Below are 18,725 nucleotides of genomic sequence, written 5' to 3' on the forward strand. Positions count from 1 at the left end.
AAAATAACACGTTGATGTTTTGCAAAAGTTCCTTCTACAAATCATACACTTTGAAAACTTGCTTGATTTTAATATTGTTGTGAATGAGTTATGTACGTTTTACAAAACTGTTGTTGTTTCAGCCATTTTTACAACATAACTCAAGAAAAACAGGACCTACAAAAGTATATCTGTGATATTTGAATTCTTCTACACACTCGCTATGAATTCATCAATGCAATTTTTGCCAAATCTCACTACCAGATACTGTGAACTACCAAATTGCAAAGTTTAAAATAGTTGCTAAATAAAACTTTGTTTAATGTCAGCATAATGATGTGATCGAATTAAATACGCGGATTTAAGGTTTCTCTACCGGAAGTCAATTTGTGCCAAAATTCCTTCCCACAATGCAATATGCGTATTGCATAACAAAGAATATTGATTAACCTCCGAACTGTATCTATTGTTATGCACAACGTTTATTGCATTGTGGGAAGGAATTTCGGCACACATTTCGGTACAAATTGACTTCCGGTAGAGAAACCCTAAATCCGCGTATTGCACGTCATTTAATCAATAACAACAACCCCGCCCTAAAACAATATGGCAAATTCGAGTGAATAGGTCACGGTACTAGTATTTGAAAATCGATATACTTGTCACATATACCTCATGGTTATCCATTAGTTGCTGTGTCAATAGCTGCCAGTTGTTTATATCGTAGTTAACCCGGTAATATCCTCTACCTTCTACGTTGGCAAGTAACCACACAGAGTCATCGACACTATTCGCAGATATTGTCACTTTATAAAGGAAAGAGCAATATTATAAGTTCTAATTAGCAAATTAACAAAAAACAAATAAACAAACAACAAACAAACAAACAGAAATGTTCTTAAAATGTTTTTTACAAAACGTTTTAATAACATTTAAATGTCGGATTCTATCAAGTTCGTGAAAACATTTGAAAAACGTTATTGTAAATATTTTGGGCAAACATTTTTTGCAAAATATTGTTTAAACCCCAAAATAACATTCTGTTTAGAATGATTTGTTCCAAGTTTTCAAAAATGTTTTTGGAATGTTATTAAAACGTTTTTACTATACCCTTTATATAACCCGACATTTAAATGTTTTCTGTAAAACATTTGTGTTTGCTGTGCAGTAAATTACCAACAAATGTTACTTAATGTTAAATTACCAACAAATGTCATTTAATGTTATGAAAACGTTTTATACCATAAATGTACCCTTTATATAACCCGACATTTAAACGTTTTCTGACAACCTTTTATAACCTTTTGCGAATTATGTCGAAAACGTTTTGTGTTTGCTGGGTAGGAGCCTTACGTGCTTCCCCGGGTGTCATCCATTCTTGTTTATAGGGGAGAAGAATTCCAAAGTATTGCCAGTAGTGTATGTCAACGGAATATGCCACACGTATCTGAAATTATTTGAAACAAAATTTCCAAATCAACAAGCAGCACAGACAGGCAAAACAAAATACAAAACATACACTAGAACAAGCACGCCAAACACATAAACACAGGGAAAGAAAAACTGCTCAAAATCAACTACGGTATCTATTAGGCGAAAGGAATGGGAGCAAAAATACTATTCCGAGGAGATTCGTTTGAAGGAAAGACAACACTATCAGATTTCGTCGGTTGCAACACATAGTGGCGTACGTGAAGGACGAAATAAGCTAAAACCGTTTTAATGATAACGGAGTCGATACTCCTCTGTTATCTCTCAGTGGCCAGATTACATTTTTACCTGTATCTGAGTTAAAAGGGGTAAGCTCTAAACTTATACGTCACTATGTGAAACGGAAACTTTTGAAAAATCACTTTACGCCACTACCGTCAGTCTACTCTGAAGTACAAAGTACCGACGCGGACGCACGCATTGTGCCGACTTTGAAGGCACGCATACCTGCAGCAGAGACGCAGCACTACGCACTGTTACTAACTCGCTGTATACGCGCGCGTTGTCACTTTGTACTTCAGAGTGGACAAACTGTATGTGTTTGCGGCCGTTGATTTTGTATAACACACATTTATGGTGCGGTCTGTCTCGCGCACGATATGCGAAACTTAAAATTGGAACATGTTAATCGGAAATTATATTCTCAACTTTGAAAATATTTATTTCTACCGCCAAGTTGTTATTATTATTATTATCGCCACTAGCATAATTAGTTCTCAACTCACCCAACGTCACCATACACACTTCTTGTGTCACTTAATGGATTCAATAGGAATCGTTGTTGTTCCGTTTTGAAATGTAAATTCCCATCACCACGACCATATTCCCTCGTTAATGTCACCACGGGGTACCCCATCTGCAACGTCCACGTGTCCATTATTGTTTTCACATTAATATGCCCTTTGCCATGTTCTTGGGCAGCCTGAAGAAAACGATATAAAAAACTAGTTTCATGAAACGCAAACAGGTCTATAAACACCAACTTCAAGTGATTTTTTATTCAAATATCGTCACTCTTGAAAATGTTCCATATTCAAGCGTTTTCCATGGTGCCAATACTTACAGCACTTAGTTCCTCCCATAGATTGTCTTTGTTGGCGTTTTGGTAAGCATACTCGAGCAAATAATTCTGAAAATTAACATATCAAAGCTATCATGTCAATATGATCTGTAGGTATTATAGGTATCTGTATCTATGTCTTTTACGCATACACCCTTGAATTCCATCCCCGGGCCGCGTAGATCACCCCACTTTTCGTATGACACACCCTCGTCATATTCTCGTCTTTAATATGTGCTGTTCATATTTCAATTGATATTTTTTTAATATATTTATTTTATTTAAAAAAAGTGACTTCTGGAACAATAAAAACAATTATCGATATCGACTTACTTTCAATCCTTTTCTGAAATAATGTATCTTCTCCTAGAAAATGGGATAGCATACGAAGTAAAGATGCACCCTAAAACAAATATAATTACCAGATAATAGTTCAAGTTGGTTATGAATAATTTGAATTTTAATAAAAAGCCACGTTCTGCTAGTTGTAAGTTGTTACGCGTATATTTACATGGAACTTGAGAATATCTAAGCATAAAATAAAGATGGCTGTTTTTGTCAAAATGGATACAATAATGGAGCTCTTTTCATGTACCTATTTACACATCAGGTACATGTATTAACAAACTACTTTATTTTAAGTTATGATATCAAATTGATGCCTGTGATATAATAAAAGGGTTGATATTGGGGTGATGATGTAAAACTTACTTTGTTGTAAGATATGATATCAAATTGAGCGTAGATCTCATCTAATGTTGATATAGGGATTGATATTGGTCGTGATGTTGTCAGAGAGTCTGTTACCAGCACTGGATGAAGATCACGGTATAAAAACATATCTGGCTGTAAAATAAGTTACATACTGAAAGATGTCATAACGCTAAAATATTCATATAATATTGAATAGCTTAATCCGAGTTCGATAGAATATTGCACAAAATTGAGTAATTACACGAGTCGAAACTGAGTGCAATATTTCAGTGCGTATCGACTCGAGTATATTATTGTATCAACATGAAATTATATACCATTCTTATTCAATGGGTGCGTCTTGTAAAGAATTCACGTAATTTGATTGGTTTTCCGGTGTATAATATCTCACAATAGTTGATAGTGATATTTGTCAGGGCGCGCGCCGCCACGCAACGGCGGCACGCTTGTTGCTCCTCAATGATCGCGCGATAATGCGTTCGCGTAATACACGTGCGAGAACTAAGAACGCGATTCGGCGGCTTAGATGTTCGTGATGGTTTCGTTCATTTAAAACAACGGGGATGTCCTCACAAAAGTAACTTAATTTTTTTCTGAAAAAAGGCAGTTTTCTGGCAAAATTACATTAAAACTGAATAAGTATCGTAGTGGATACCGGCTGCGCCGGCATCCACTACTCAAAATATTGGCCAGCCCATCCATTATGACACGATATTGGATAGGCAAAAGACAAAATCCTATCATTTATTCTCTAATTCAACATTGATATTACAATTTGTATCAGACTGACTTGTGTACAATTTGTGTACAGAGAGACATTATAACTGCGAGGTAATATACAGGTATGATACTTGTACGAGGGGGTATCCAAAAGTTTTTGACATCACCAAGAAGTGAAAGAGCTATACCGATGAAAATTTGTCAGTGTAATCACTGGTCCTGATGTACATTATGGTCCAAAAATGGTCTCATTAGTGTGTTTACATTCTTCACAGGTGGCGCTAGATGGGAAGTAGGCGCATAACCTTTTCATGATAAGATCCTCCACTTTCTTGAGTTTTTTCACTGTGGCCGCAGCATCCATAAGTGATGGACATCCACTTCTTGGCTCATCTGTGAGGGACATGTGGCCAGTTTGGATATTCCTTTTTCAAAAAGTAATAGTGCCATATGATGGGCAATCATCACCGTAGATTGCTTTCATTTCATTATAGATTTTCTGAGCATTGTAGGCCTAACCCTTCAAATGCAGGAACTTAATCACGCTGCGTGTCTCAATTTTCACCATCTTGAAGGTTATGCACCTACTGCCCATTTAGCGCCACCTGTAAAAAAAGTAAACATACTTATGAGACCATTTTTGGACCATAATGTACATAAGGACCAGTGATTACACTGACAAAATTTCATCGGTATAGCTCTTTCACTTCTTGGTGATGTCAAAAACTTTTGGATACCCCCTCGTACATACCTCGCAGCCAGTTTTAAAAAGAGTAGGGTGTTAACTTATGATTGTTCCCAACTCGTCTTGGTGTTCAAATGGACTCCAATGGAAATCAGCTTCAAATAGAGGCTTTCGTGGGTTATCCAGGGTTGTCAAAATCCGAACAAATCAAATCAATCAAATCAAAGACGTCCTGACTCATAAAGCCGATGATCAACGAAATGTACCCGCTGCTTATTATTTGATACAAAAAGTTTAGAACTATTGTATTCGCCGCAGAAGTAGTGATAGGTGAAAACATTTTTGAATGTATTGCCCTGCACTATAAGTAGGCTGCAATGATCACCTGTCATATCGGTGTATGTGTGCAATCATAGAATGAATACAATACCGGTCTTTTAGAAGTCACTAGTTGTACAGGTGTGAGTGAAACGTACATTGATGTGAAGTTTCCACATAAATACGATCCAGATATCTATGCATATTCTTTGATAAGCAGTGGTTTTTTATGGTAATTAATCCTGTTACATCACTACTTCTACATCTAAAAGTACGAAGAACTATTAGATACACTCGGAAAACATTATTTACAACACGTACAAAAGCGGAAAGATGTATAAAAAGGTGAATTATTATAGAATTTTCGTCTTATTTCTGAGCATTTCTCACCATATTCCAGGCTGGTTCGGTGACATTTGTTCCCAGGTACTCAATATAACTTGCAAAGCCTTCGTTTATCCAAGTATCATCCCACCATTCCAACGTTACGAGATTACCAAACCACTGAAAATAAGTTATTAAGTAATTACCAATATTTCTTTAGTGTAAGCATATTTTACAGTGACGCAGGGTACAAAATGAAAATGTGTTTTATAAGAGTGTAGATTTGGCAAAAAACAACAACAAATTAACAAACAAAAAATAAAAACAGAAAATGCATTCGAAGCCAACGAATCATTTAGAAAATGATGAACATTTACAATTTTCTTCCAACAATCCTAAGCCATCCACATACATGTCGATATTCGTACGTCTGATAATACACCCTTGCAATTGAACTAGGCTATGTATATATATAAAATTACAACTATCCCAATACAAGATTCATATTCTCAAACTCGCTTACTTGTTATTTGTTTGCATAGAGCAGTGTGTGTGTGTTGGCGGTGGTGGTGGTGGGGAGTGGGTGGGTGGAGGGGTGGAGGGGAGTCGATTGATGGGAGGGGTGTGGTAGGGGGAGGGGGTGACATGTGGGGTAGTGTGTATGTGTGGTCCACTTGTATTTACCTGATGTGCAAGTTCATGTGCTATCAAGACGCATACACGTTGTTTATTCTTCGCTGAGGAAACGCCTTCTTCGTAAAGAAACTCTGAGGGTACATAGACGTTCATTCCCCAATTTTCCATTGCTCTGAAAGAAAATCCCGGTACCGCAATGAAATCTATATGGAAAAAGCAAGAAACAAAGTTGTTATTATTTTTGATAAAGAACGGGATTTAACTACCCTAGTTGATCCGCGCATGGTCGTACTAATTGTAATGGAAGAGATTGACAATTCGGTGTGCAGTATAATCCTGAGATTCGCTAGTCCGAGACACGTTCGCTATAGCCCGAAACCTAAAAAAGGTCCTAGAGTTAGGGTAGAGGTCTGGTTTAGGGTTAGGGTTGGGGTAAGGGTTTGATTAGGGTTAAGGATAGCGATCCTTCACTAGCGATCCTTCATGCCCTTTGGGGCGTGTGTGTGTGGCTTTTTTTTGATGGGGCAGTGCCTCTCGCGCGTGTACTATATACTCGGTTAATAAAACTGCAGACTGATGTGTTGGTTTATAAAAATTGCATATAAGTTCATAAGAATATTGACGTTTAAGTGTACCAAATTAAAAAGGTATGCTTGTTTCCAGTAATTCACAAAATTCCTTCAAAACGTTATGAAGGAAATGCCTTCATTTCTTTTAAAAGTAGCATTCTTCCGATATTATAGACACCTACCCATCTTTTCAAGTGGAAATGATGTATCATAATACTCGCCGTAGTAATCCAGAATATCACCGCCTTTTTCTAGGGCATAATCTACTGTGTCGATAGCGTCGGGGCGGGCCCAGACTCGAAACTAAAAATACAAAGATTTTTTTCAAAAATTCGTGTTTAGCAATAATGTCTTGTTATTTTAAGACATGCCTCAACAACAGAAATCATAAGAAAATGAATCATGTCCTGTATTAAAATACAAAATGACCAAGGGAATCCCATGGACCCAATATTTCTTTTTTTCCGCGTTTGCCTTTTTTTTTTTATAATTGACTGACTCTCTATTCGGTGATCAACACACAAAAAGTACAATCCGGCGCATGTGATAATGAAATGTTAAGGTTGGGTCAATAGTGGCCCACCAGAAATTAAACATGTCGAGTATCCTCATAAATGAAGCATGTCATAATATTCGTCATCAGAAACAATTATGTCAAATGTTCATCGTCAACATTTAATCATGTGTCGTATGTTCAAGCCAACTTGCGACACTGAAACTTATTACGGATAAATGATTTAGAAAATCTTTTGAGTCTTTTCCCGGGTTCTTTTCTCACCCGTACTCCATTTTTGGATGTCCTTTCCTTCATAGCAAAATCTGTCACTGCCCATGCCACAAGATAAGTTGACATCGGGACACTTTCTTTGAACTTCGATCTCGTCCATCCATCAGCAAGACTTGAAGACATGTTCAGTGCCATATTAGATATAGCCTGGTATTCCGGGGCGTGGTCCAATGTGATGGTGAAATTAGCTTTGAAGGCAGGCTCATCGAAACAAGGGAATACTTTGCGAGCAGTGGCGATAGCAAACATGGTAGACCCTATCCATCTGAAATTATTAAAATTATATTACTCATACGTAAGTTCTAGATTGATATCAGTTCATTGATTGATCGTCGTGATTGTTTTTACACCATGGTTCTCCGTATGATAAAACGGGAATTAGAAAATTTATTTTAGCAACAACAAAAATGACAACGTTCTCGAAAAGAAGTGCTTCGCTGTCCAAAGCAGATATTGCAGAATGGATGCTCGAAATACCCAATTTATGATTCGTTAAGCCGTGAAGTTGTTCAAAACGTATTGCGAGGAGAAGGGAATCGCGTCCGAAGCTGGATAAATTACATTGATTGACCACTTAACTCTATGAATATGGTTACACAGTGGCAAAACCATTGGAGGGGGCGAATGACCAAAATCTAAGACTTACAAAATGGGGAATTTTCACTTTTGACCAAAATGCAAAATATTTGGCAATGATTAGGAAGTTTTTCCCCTTGAAATTTACGTTTACCCCATTTTCTCCTGAAAAATATGTGATGCCACCACTGTGATCACGATTCTTACTTTTACGTCTTTTTACTGTTTACCTTGTTCCAGTGTCAGTCTCGTACGATGTCCTATAAAATCCAGCCACCTCCAGCCCTAGCGGCGCTGAGAATTCGACATACAATGTGTAAACCTTCCCTGGTTTTAATGCTTCTTTCAGTTCAATCACTAAGTACTGATTCGCTTCATGAAACCAAGGCGTCTTTCGAAATTCCAGCGTAGTATCTGGTGATTCATCTTCTTTGAGAAGAATGTCATTGACGTCAATAGCCAGCGCGATGGAATGAAGCAGGACAAGGTTTGTCTTTTCGTTGCATTTGAAGAGAATCTGTACAGAGCCGTTGAATGCAAAGTTTTCTATGTCCGATCGGATGTGGACGTCGTATTTAAGAGGTTTCAAAGACGTTGGTAGTCTCAGATTGTTCCACCTACACCAGCAAAAACAAAACGTTTTAAAGGAAATGTTTAGATGTCGGGTTATGGTTACACAGAAAACATTTTAATAACATTTTTGCAAAACATTCTAACATAATTATTATAAAAATATTAACAAAATATTTAAATATTTAGCAACAATGTTTGCCGAAAATATTTTGCAGTAACATTTTAGCATCATTTTTAAAGTGTTACTGTACTAAGCTTCCATCCAGTAGCACCACCGAATTTCCGGGAAAATCCTCACCAATTTGCCAAGAAACTTCTTGATCAAAATGAGAATAGAACGCCAACTTTCCAAAAACCTGTAGCAGAAAAATACTTCAGTTCAGTCAACAAAGGCAAGAAACGTGGATTCAAATACCACCCAATAATGGGGATGAGAAGACCACCATGCCCAAAGAAATTACCAAACCACCAAGTCTTGCCAAATTTACAAATTACTTGCTGGAAAAAGTGCCCTAAAATAATAGAACTTCTGCATGAAGTAATATGCAGTATATGGAGGACTGGAAATAATACCTTTGAGTTGGAGAATGGGCGAAACCATCCTTATTTCCAAAGACGAGGAGACATCGGATCCATCCCACTTTAGACCAATCACACTGAAGAACTCCAGTCACAATAGGATGTCCATTTCTTGGAACATGTGGAATGGGAAACCAGCTCAAAACACCTTCACCTACTTGATATTAAACACTTATATTGACAAGTCCATTCAGAAAGGCTCAAGGAGAAAGTACCAGGCTGTGTAGAACATACAGAAGCACTAACTGAGATGCTCCACGATGCCAAAAGAAATGGAAATCCTATGGTGACAACATGGCTTGATCTCCAAAATGCGTACTTCTACTTCTACTGGATTTCTAGGCAGACCATTTCAGGTATCGCGCCCAGCGGTGCAAACATCACATCTGGTGCAGGACAAACACAATCACTCCGGTCGCTTCTATCAAATACTGACGTGGTGATCAACTAAAAAGAATACTCGAAGACGATGTTTGAAGAACGAAGAACAAATAACTGAGGGTGCATAACATTGAAGACTTGGTGCTGGACTAGTTGGTGGAGACAGCTGCTGACACCACTGAGCCCGTGTACAGCTCAGGTTGCCCACTGTAGATTGTCTCCTGGATCTTCTTACTGAAGGTCTGTGTTGATGGTGACATGACTACAGATGCTGGTAACTGGTTCCATATTGGTATGGTGCTGGGATAAAAACTATGCCTGTATGAATCAATTCTGGTCGAAATCACAGTATAGTGCTCAGAATGCCTCTTTCTGGTCTGCATGGTTGGTGTTTTTTCAGGTACATAGTGACTGGGAACATTGACTGATACTTCTTTCTTATTGATCTTATGGAGCATACACAGCTTAGCTACTGTCCGCCTCTGCTCCAGAGTCGGTAGACCAATGTCAGACCTTAAAGCCGTGACACTGGTTCTCCTGCGGTAGTTTCCTGTGACGAATCTTATGGCTCTCCTTTGTACTCTCTCCAAACTATCAATCTCCTTCTGATGGTGTGGGCTCCATACTGTGGCTGCATACTCCAGGGTTGGGCGAACTAGTGAAGTGTACGCTTGTTTTTTAACACTCTGAGGACATCGGTACAAGTTTCTTTGAAGGAAATTTAGGGTCTGTTGCGATTTTCCGGTATGGATGATGTTCTGCTGTTTCTAACACTGTGCCCATCGATTCATAGAAGGCCTTTACGATGTTTCTTTTTCTGGTGATCCGGAGAAGAGAACACTTTTGCTGGGTTGAACCTCATCTGCCAAGTAGTTGACCATTGAACCAGCTTGTCAAGATCTTTCTGGAGGGTTTCTGTGTCTGCTCTTGACGTGATCTTTCTATATATCAAGGCGTCATCAGCAAAAAGGCGAATGGTGGATGATGTTCCATCTCCTATATCATTTATGTAAAGAATGAATAAGAGGGGCCCCAGAACAGTGCCTTGGGGAACCCGGATATCACAGCCACTTCTTCAGATTTCTCACCGTCTATTACCACACACTGTGTTCTATCTGTCAACCAGTTTTTGATCCATGTGTGTGTTTCACCTCCGATGCCGTACCAGTCCATCTTGTGGAGCAAACGTTGCTGGGGTACCGAATCGAAAGCTTTCGAAAAATCTAATATGAGACAGTCTATTTGCTCTCGCTGGTCAAGTCCCCTTGCTAGATCTTCAACAGTATTTATCAACTGTGTATGACATTATACCAAACAACTTGATTCAGTTCGCATTGGAATAGTGCCATGTCCCAGACCCGGTCCCAGTTACCACCTGGAGGATGATCTTTAAATACTATGATGAGCGTTACATTCGTGTAAAGACAAATGATCGGACAACAGACTGGATACACTGTAGTATTGGTATGTTCCAAGGGTGCCCACTATCCCGCATCCTATTTTTTGCTAAAGCCTACTTAGATGATTTCACACTGATTGCCAAAAGCCAGAAGATTGCCAGAAGTTGATCAATATAGTCAATGACTTTCTCAAGTGGACGCGCACCATGAAAGCCAAACCAATCAAATGCCGATCGCAATGAAGAAGTTCGTCCCAAACAGTTTACAAAGACGAGAGAGACTACGAGAGGGAAAGTAAACAATTGATGAAGGAGGGAATTTGCTACGGTAGTCATGGTAGTTCTTTCCGATTTTTCACTAAATGGACCAGAACAGCTCTACCAAATGACCCCCTCCAAAATCTAACGGTCCATTATAATTTCAACTCAGAAACTTACTCATATGATTTTCTACTGGAGAATACCAATCCATAAATCAGAGCCACGGTTAGTATGATAATTAAGATAACGATCACAGCGACAGCTATCATCTTGCGGTGTCTATATCCGGCCATTTCCTTTTTTGGCAAACTCATAAATAGGTGCTGAAAAGAAAGATGAGAGCAAAAAGTATTATTCGTTCTAGAATTTTAAATTACAGGTATTATTCAATAATCTTACCCTTGTGACGGTCGTTGTTTTGTCGACATTATGCCTGCTGCCTCTTTGTCGCATGGCGTAAGGGAGGGGAAGTGTCCCCCACCTTTTGGCAAAATGATTTTCAGCCACTTTTTGATAATACAGGCCAAATGCCTCCTGCCTCCCATATTTCAAGACGGTTTGACGATACTATTTTGTTGTGAGTCTCAATACTGCACGACCTATTCGGCAAGCATGGTAAATGATTACAAATTGATATTTTTGATATTTATAATAAACAGTACTCGAAGTAAACTTTATAAATCTGATGATTTATACTTAAAGTGTATGTAGGTGGGATGAAAAGCCGACGATCAATTGAAAAATTTGACCTTTCGTATTGAAGATATGGATTTTTTCCTAAACACACACACAAAATTAGGTCTTTTGGGAAAAAATCCATATCTTCAATATGAAAGGTCAAAATTTTCAATTGATCGTCGGCTTTTCCTCCCAGCTACACACACTTTAAGAATATGTCATTAGATTTATAAAATTTACTTCGAGGACTGTTATTATATCAAAAATGTCAAAAATATCAATTTTTTATATTATTTGTCATACAATTTGTATTATATCGTGAATTTCAAAAAATGAAAATTATTTGATATCAGAAAGACATTCTTCGTAATCAGAATGCAATTCGATATGTCTGATGTGCTCTCATGTCCCACAAAAATACTGTCGAAACGCTCAAAACGCTCATTCCAGATCCCTTAAACGGACGAGCCCCTCTGAAAACCCGACGTTTTAACCAAGATTTAGTAATAAAAGATCGCGAGTTTTTCGTAGTCACAGAAAGGTTTTTGTTTTCAAATAGACTTTTAACTTTCATATCCCGAGCATGAAACATATTTTTTGCACCGTAAACACACACTGAAAAACAGCCCATGGGAAATCAATTGCCATGTATAAGAAGCGTGTAAACTAGTTATTATGCAAATGCACGAAAGTTTTTCATGTTACAGAAAACGTTTTATTGTCGAATTATATAAGGGGTATAAAACGTTTTAATAACATTCCAAAAACATTTTTGAAAACCTGACGCGAAACATTCTAACACAATGTTATTTAATACTTGACAAAATATTTGAACCAAAATATTTGACAAAAAAATTTTACGATAACATTTTGACATTTTTAACATAGTGTAAGTGTATAATTGGATCAGATACAAGGAACTTTAGTTACTGATGTTACTCTACCGATCCTGATGAATTTCTTCAATCATAGTGTTGTGGTGTTTTTTATGAAACTTTTAAAAATGTTTTTATGACCTTTAATTTAATGTTATTAAAACGTTTTGAATATAAACCATAACGTGTTTATAACACGTTTATATCGTTTTAAGATCATTTCTGTGTTTGCTGGGATGCAAAAAGGACAGTTTGTGGCCACAAAACGACTGTCTATGTGGTCTCAGTACCACTGCACCTCTAGTTAAACTCTTCTTGATGTGAACACATCTAAAGGTATAGGAGCTAAATACCAATTGAACACTTTCAAAACTAAATTAAACACATAAACGCTCCAAACACTAGGCTCCCCTTAGACTATGCCATAGTCGAATTTTGATTTAAATAAAAATATGTTATTATTAATCATGATGAACGCATCCTGTTGGAGCTCAAAATTATACTGATGTGTATTATAAATAATAGTAAAATGGTCATAAACAGGCGGCGGATGACACGATCGAGCCGGCAACTCGTGAAACCGCCCGGCCGTATGGCATTTTCCATATACTCGGTTAGTTTTGTGGGGTTCATTATCGAACCCCAACGGTTTTAGCTTGTATTTATATTATTTATCAACATAGGCCTATTTGTTTGTGATATTTCAAGCGTTTTAAAATTTCAAAATAATCCCATTCAATTACACGGTTGACGATGAAAATTTACTGAATTTAGGGACTGCACGTCATACACCACCTGGTCATAAAGAGTTTATATAATTAGTGTCAGTAAAAGTAAGTATATTTATGTTATTGTATGCAACATCTCTTGAATAATGGCTCACTAAATAATACTGAGCAATTCTGATTTTGGAATATACCAGTTTATTCGCGAAAGCCCGAGTAAAAATCCACTTGGGAAGCTAACAAACAGAGGGAGTACGGTGACTGAAAAGATCAGATGTGAAAATCTATCAATTGCACACAAATTAATACAAATCAGAGTTTTATGCTTGAACAGCGTAATAGCGGTATAGCCAGAGTATGCAAAATGCCCAAGTGGACTACTTGAAACATAATAATCATAGTGAACCAGGGTTTTTTTCGTCTGTAGCTAGGTTAAAAAATTACAATAAAAATTGAGTCATTTGCACTTTTATATAATTATTTTATGTAGCTTTATGGTAGGCTAACGAACCGTTTGGTTAACGTGTTTATTTGCAATATTCTTTAACATGTGCCCAATCGTGTAAAATATTCTTAGAAACAATAACAAATAGTCCTTACGATGATATTACGCCAACATTTGGAAAAATTGTTGGCGCAAACGTCACATAAAAATCGGATAATACATGTACACTGACATTGGAATCGAAACCGCGACCTTCAGCGTACTCGATGCCCTACACTATCGACTCTCCATGATAAACACGGGCGGTTAATAGGCGCAGTGCACATCGCCATCATCCCTATATCTTCGTGTCAAAAATTGCCGTGATAGTACAGCGAATCGGCGAATCCTCTCGTTTTTCAACAGCTACGCATCGCGATTTTGTTCGAGATAGGCTCAGGCTAAGCATACCATGACTATCATATGAGATACAACAGAGTTTCTATATTCTACACATTATTACGATTTGTGCATGCTCTAGTATCCCATATGATGTTTCTATTACAAGGAAATCGATTTGTTTTCAGGTAAACCAGGGTTTTGTTTCCAGTACACTCACTCGAAAAGCAATACACTAATTAGCGGGGCCTTGCAGCTTGCTGTGGATATCTTTTACTGCATTTTAAAAGTAAACATTTTGAAATCCAAAGTAAAAATTGTGATATATTTAATTTTGAGAATTACAATTAATACTTTATAGGTATAAAGGAACACGTTTAGCCCATTCAGATAAGTTCCAGGTGCGAGCCCTATAAGACTCCTATAACACAATGCATATGTTAACTTTCTTTATCTGTGTCAATAATAGAATATTGATTTCAACGGAGTAATGAGCTGTATGGAAAAGATATTTATAGTATAGGGTGTTGACACTGTGCAGCGATGATTAATTAGCCTCCCCTGCCACTGGTGATGGATTGTAGAACGACCTCCAGGTGGGACCGCCTGGAGGTCGAGGGCCAGATTTGGTCCACGGCCAGCCGCCAATAAGAGGCACTGTCTTACTAAAGCTTTACTATTAATGACCCGAGTCCCAGCACAGAGCCATGTATGCCTTGATTTTTAAGGTATGTTGGAAGTCACTGTATGCGCTATACGTCTATAACAAAACAGGCATCAATTTATATTAATAATAACAAACACTTATGTTATCTTATTATTAATTTCTTTAGCTTTCTTTATTTTGCATGCATGGTAGGTCCATCCCCCGGGGGGGCACTCCCTCTGAAATGGCAGGGATGTGCCTCGGCCATGTTAAAAGTAGGGGGCATTCAGGTCAAATGTACAATTACAAAAATATGGGGTCATTCAGTACACAACCTGAATAAAAATGGGGTCATTCGGTATGAAAAAAAAAAAAAAGGATGGTCATTGGGGTAACAAAAAGTAAAATGGGAGTCATTGAGTACAGGATTGCCAAAAGAGTATCATTAAGTACACATAAATAAGTGCCAAACTGCGTAAAAACAACTTGGCCACCTTGGAAATGTGAAAAATCTCATTATTTCTGGAGGAGAACACAAATACCACCTAAATTTGGGAATTAAAAGGGGGGTCATTGGGTATAGCAGGAAATAGAAAAAAGGGGTCATTGAGTACATGGATTTTTTTAAAGGGGGTCATTTGGGTAATAGGTAGGACCATAACACAAAAAAGAGGGGTCATTGGGTACAAGCCGGTTTGAAAAAGGGGTCATTCCCGAGGCACATGATGCGTATCCACTATGGAAGTGCCCCCCCCGGGTCCATCCCTGATGAATGATGTAGAATAGATGAACGTGTACATGCTACACTTTGTTTTGATAGCGTTTTTCACAAACTGGGTAGGCTATATGATTTTGAGACTATATTGAAACCACAAACACTATATAGCAGTTACAAACATAACCACTAGCAAAGCTTAGCAAGTTCGTGTACATTTTAAAACATGCTAAATATAACTATACAATAAATAATATAAACTTACTTTGAAGAGAGTGCATGCATGTGCGCTTTTACATCCGTCATCCCTAAATTCTGAGTGGTATAGAAATTGTGACGCTGAGTTTTAGCATCTTTGAGATATGAACCTGCAGCGTATTGGTAAGTTGGAAATCTTCTACATGTATCTCCTCAGTAAACATGCTGTGGAAATTGCTCTACTGTTTATGCTTTTAGCCCTTTGGCCCTTTCGATTGAGCTAAGCTCGGTCCAAACGCTTTAGTTTACGTTTGAAGGTTAGTTTAACCATTACCATTGGAGACCCATAACATTTGAACTTGGTAAGTTTAAATTTAAAGGGCGCATTACACTAAATCACTACGAAGGTTCAATGGTATTTAAACAAATGAGGGAGGACAATTTTAATAGCGTCATTTCGGAAAGGGGTCATGAATATGTCGGTGACCGGAGTCAAAATTTTTGATGACCACCGTCGCGTGCTGAAACAATTTTTTTCCGAAAAGGTCAAGAAATGTGTGCAACTGTGCGCATGGTGGACAGAAGGTGCGCGGAGCACGCAAACAATTGATTGTAAGTGTAAATTGTATAGTCACAAACCCTTAATATATTATTTCATAACACCTATTTTGACGTAAAAACATTCCGCCTATTTTGGGTATAAAAATTGTATGACCCCAGTATTTTCATGGCCCCCTTCCGAAGATGGCAGTCCCCTAAAGATGACTGGAAGCATCTTGAACACTGAAATCGAGTTGATTTAAAAAAATATCAATATTACGAGAATGGCCCCGCAGGGGTACGAGTGTCTGAAACGGCTTGCAGGTTTGCTTCCATGCTCAAAATGGTGTTGGTGTTCTTTTGTTAAAAATGAATCTAAGACGATATCAAAGATCGAAGCTACCTGATATGAAAATTTGGTTCATAATTAATAAATTGATAGCAACAGTAAGTGAAAAAATATTGTCACACGGGGTAGAGAAATGGCCATCTGAAAAAGGTCATTATTTTGTAGGTGCTTTTCAATGGCAAATTTGTTTGGTGGTCTACACCCTTAAGCAGTGAACTAACGTTTTTGTATCAAAAGCAATCTGGTTGAAAAACAAGAACGGTCTTTAAAAAGTCAATACCTCGCATGAAGATGTTGCATTAATAAAATTCATGGAATGCTGGTAATTTGGTTGTGTGTGTGTGTGTGTGGGGGGGGGGAATGTGGGGGTGTGGGGGGGGGGGTGTGTGTGTGTGTGTGAAATAATTTACCAGGTGGGAAATATCGGTGTTTATTGGTCAAAGTTAATGCCACAAGGACACACTGGGAAATGACATAAAATACTGAAATAGTAGAAACTAATAGTTTTCATGTTGAAAGCTACACCACCACCACATCATCTTCATCACCACCACCACAACCACCACCACCGTCACTTTGTGTTTTAAACGATATTTTCAGCCATCACTATTCGATCGATGAACACGGTGAATAAAACTGGGATCACGGGTTTATTATAAAAAAATATATATTTTACTGCAATTAAAGCACGTTGATCTTAGTTCTGCACGTGATATTTTAGTACACCATCGGGCATTACAATCGTGCAAAAATAGGAATTCGCGAAAAATTGAGGGTGTCGATGTAGAGCAAATAACACATTATGGCCTTAATCATGTGTTGCGACCGCCGCAAGCAGGAAATGGTGCATCGATATATCGTCAGAATCGTACCGTAAAATGGGGTAACTTCGGTCAGCGGGGTAACTTTGGTCGGTCAAATATTTTCTTTTAAATGGTCATATTTTCATACAGCAATATTGTTTTTAGTCATATTTGGTGTCAATTTGTTAAGAAATATATTTGGAAGAAATAATAGTCGCTCATGTCCAATTTCGGGATTTTTGACCAAAAATTAGCATTTTTTTACATTTTTTTCAGAAAAAATAAAAATCGATATTTATGAGCATGGATGTGTGCTTGATTAATTTTTCAAGGGGTCAAATGTCACAAAAAATAACAACTTGCCCATATACAGCGAAGATCAATTTTTTTGATTTTTTTTTTCTTCATGGGATATAATACTCCGACCAACGTTGCCCCAAATGCGGGGTAACTTTGGTCATGCTATTTTTAACCCCTAGGGCACCCTTACAAAATTATTTTTTAAATCTTTTTCAACTTCAAGGTGTAGAAGGGAACCCTAATGTCATCAAAAATATATCATAATTAGAAATAGAACTGGTTTTGTTTGGAAGCAGTGGTTTGAAAAGTGCCCAAAGTTACCCCCATTTTACGGTACGCTCTTCTACACCTCGTGTCTACACCTTTTTTAGGGCATAATATCGAAAAGGTGCCCAAAAATCTGTCAGTGCCAAAGTCACTTGCCCCTCCCCCCTTTCAAATAAAACGCTCTAAAGAGGCTTAGAAAACAGAACAGCCGTTTAAATATGCAAAATTTCCTGCTGGCAACGCTCTCATCGTAATTATTCTAGACCATACAAGTTGGGAATTGGGAACCCAAAATTTTGGCATGTGCAAAGGGGGAACAAAGATTTTTTTTGGTAGCCACGAGGGAGGCTAGAAGCAAGTTTTGGCTGGTAAAGGGGGAGGGGGAAGCAGTTTTTGGCACGAAATTTGGAAATTTTACCCCCGGCTCATAATTCTTGCACAGCCCCTTATATAGAACAATGACACATTTTTAATATATCATGTTTTGTCATACCACTACTATTACCATTCATGTATTCGTACATTCGTTCATATCATAATCAGATCTTGACATATTTACTATCATATCATATCACATCACGACATATTATATATAAAATAATGCTTTTGTTCTATCATAACATTTCGTATCATATCACATCATGACATAAACTTTTAGTGTCCATTTCTATTCACCGTTATGTATTCTTCTCCCGTGCATTATATTTTACGAACTACTCTTCATAGCCATGTTATCTGAAACCTGCACGCTAGA

At 37.7% G+C, this 18,725-nt stretch overlaps 2 protein-coding genes across 2 annotated transcripts in view; both read right to left on the minus strand.

The window, feature by feature from the left end:
* The window catches only part of LOC140157167 (aminopeptidase N-like), a 49,348-nt gene that overhangs the window by 5,240 nt on the left and 25,383 nt on the right, over positions 1-18,725 (minus strand). The gene's annotated exons all lie outside the window — the stretch shown is intronic.
* On the minus strand, positions 667-16,886 carry LOC140156498 (aminopeptidase A-like). The gene is given in 13 exon segments (XM_072179440.1): positions 667-785; positions 1,333-1,426; positions 2,196-2,392; positions 2,864-2,881; positions 2,883-2,933; positions 3,242-3,376; positions 5,358-5,471; positions 5,976-6,130; positions 6,679-6,799; positions 7,275-7,548; positions 8,090-8,476; positions 11,230-11,375; positions 15,780-16,886. Coding segments are annotated over 11 exon segments (1,668 nt in total). The 5' UTR covers positions 11,367-11,375; positions 15,780-16,886; the 3' UTR covers positions 667-785; positions 1,333-1,347.

The sequence above is a fragment of the Amphiura filiformis genome, chromosome 7, assembly GCF_039555335.1.
Source record: "Amphiura filiformis chromosome 7, Afil_fr2py, whole genome shotgun sequence".
NCBI lineage: Eukaryota > Metazoa > Echinodermata > Ophiuroidea > Amphilepidida > Amphiuridae > Amphiura > Amphiura filiformis.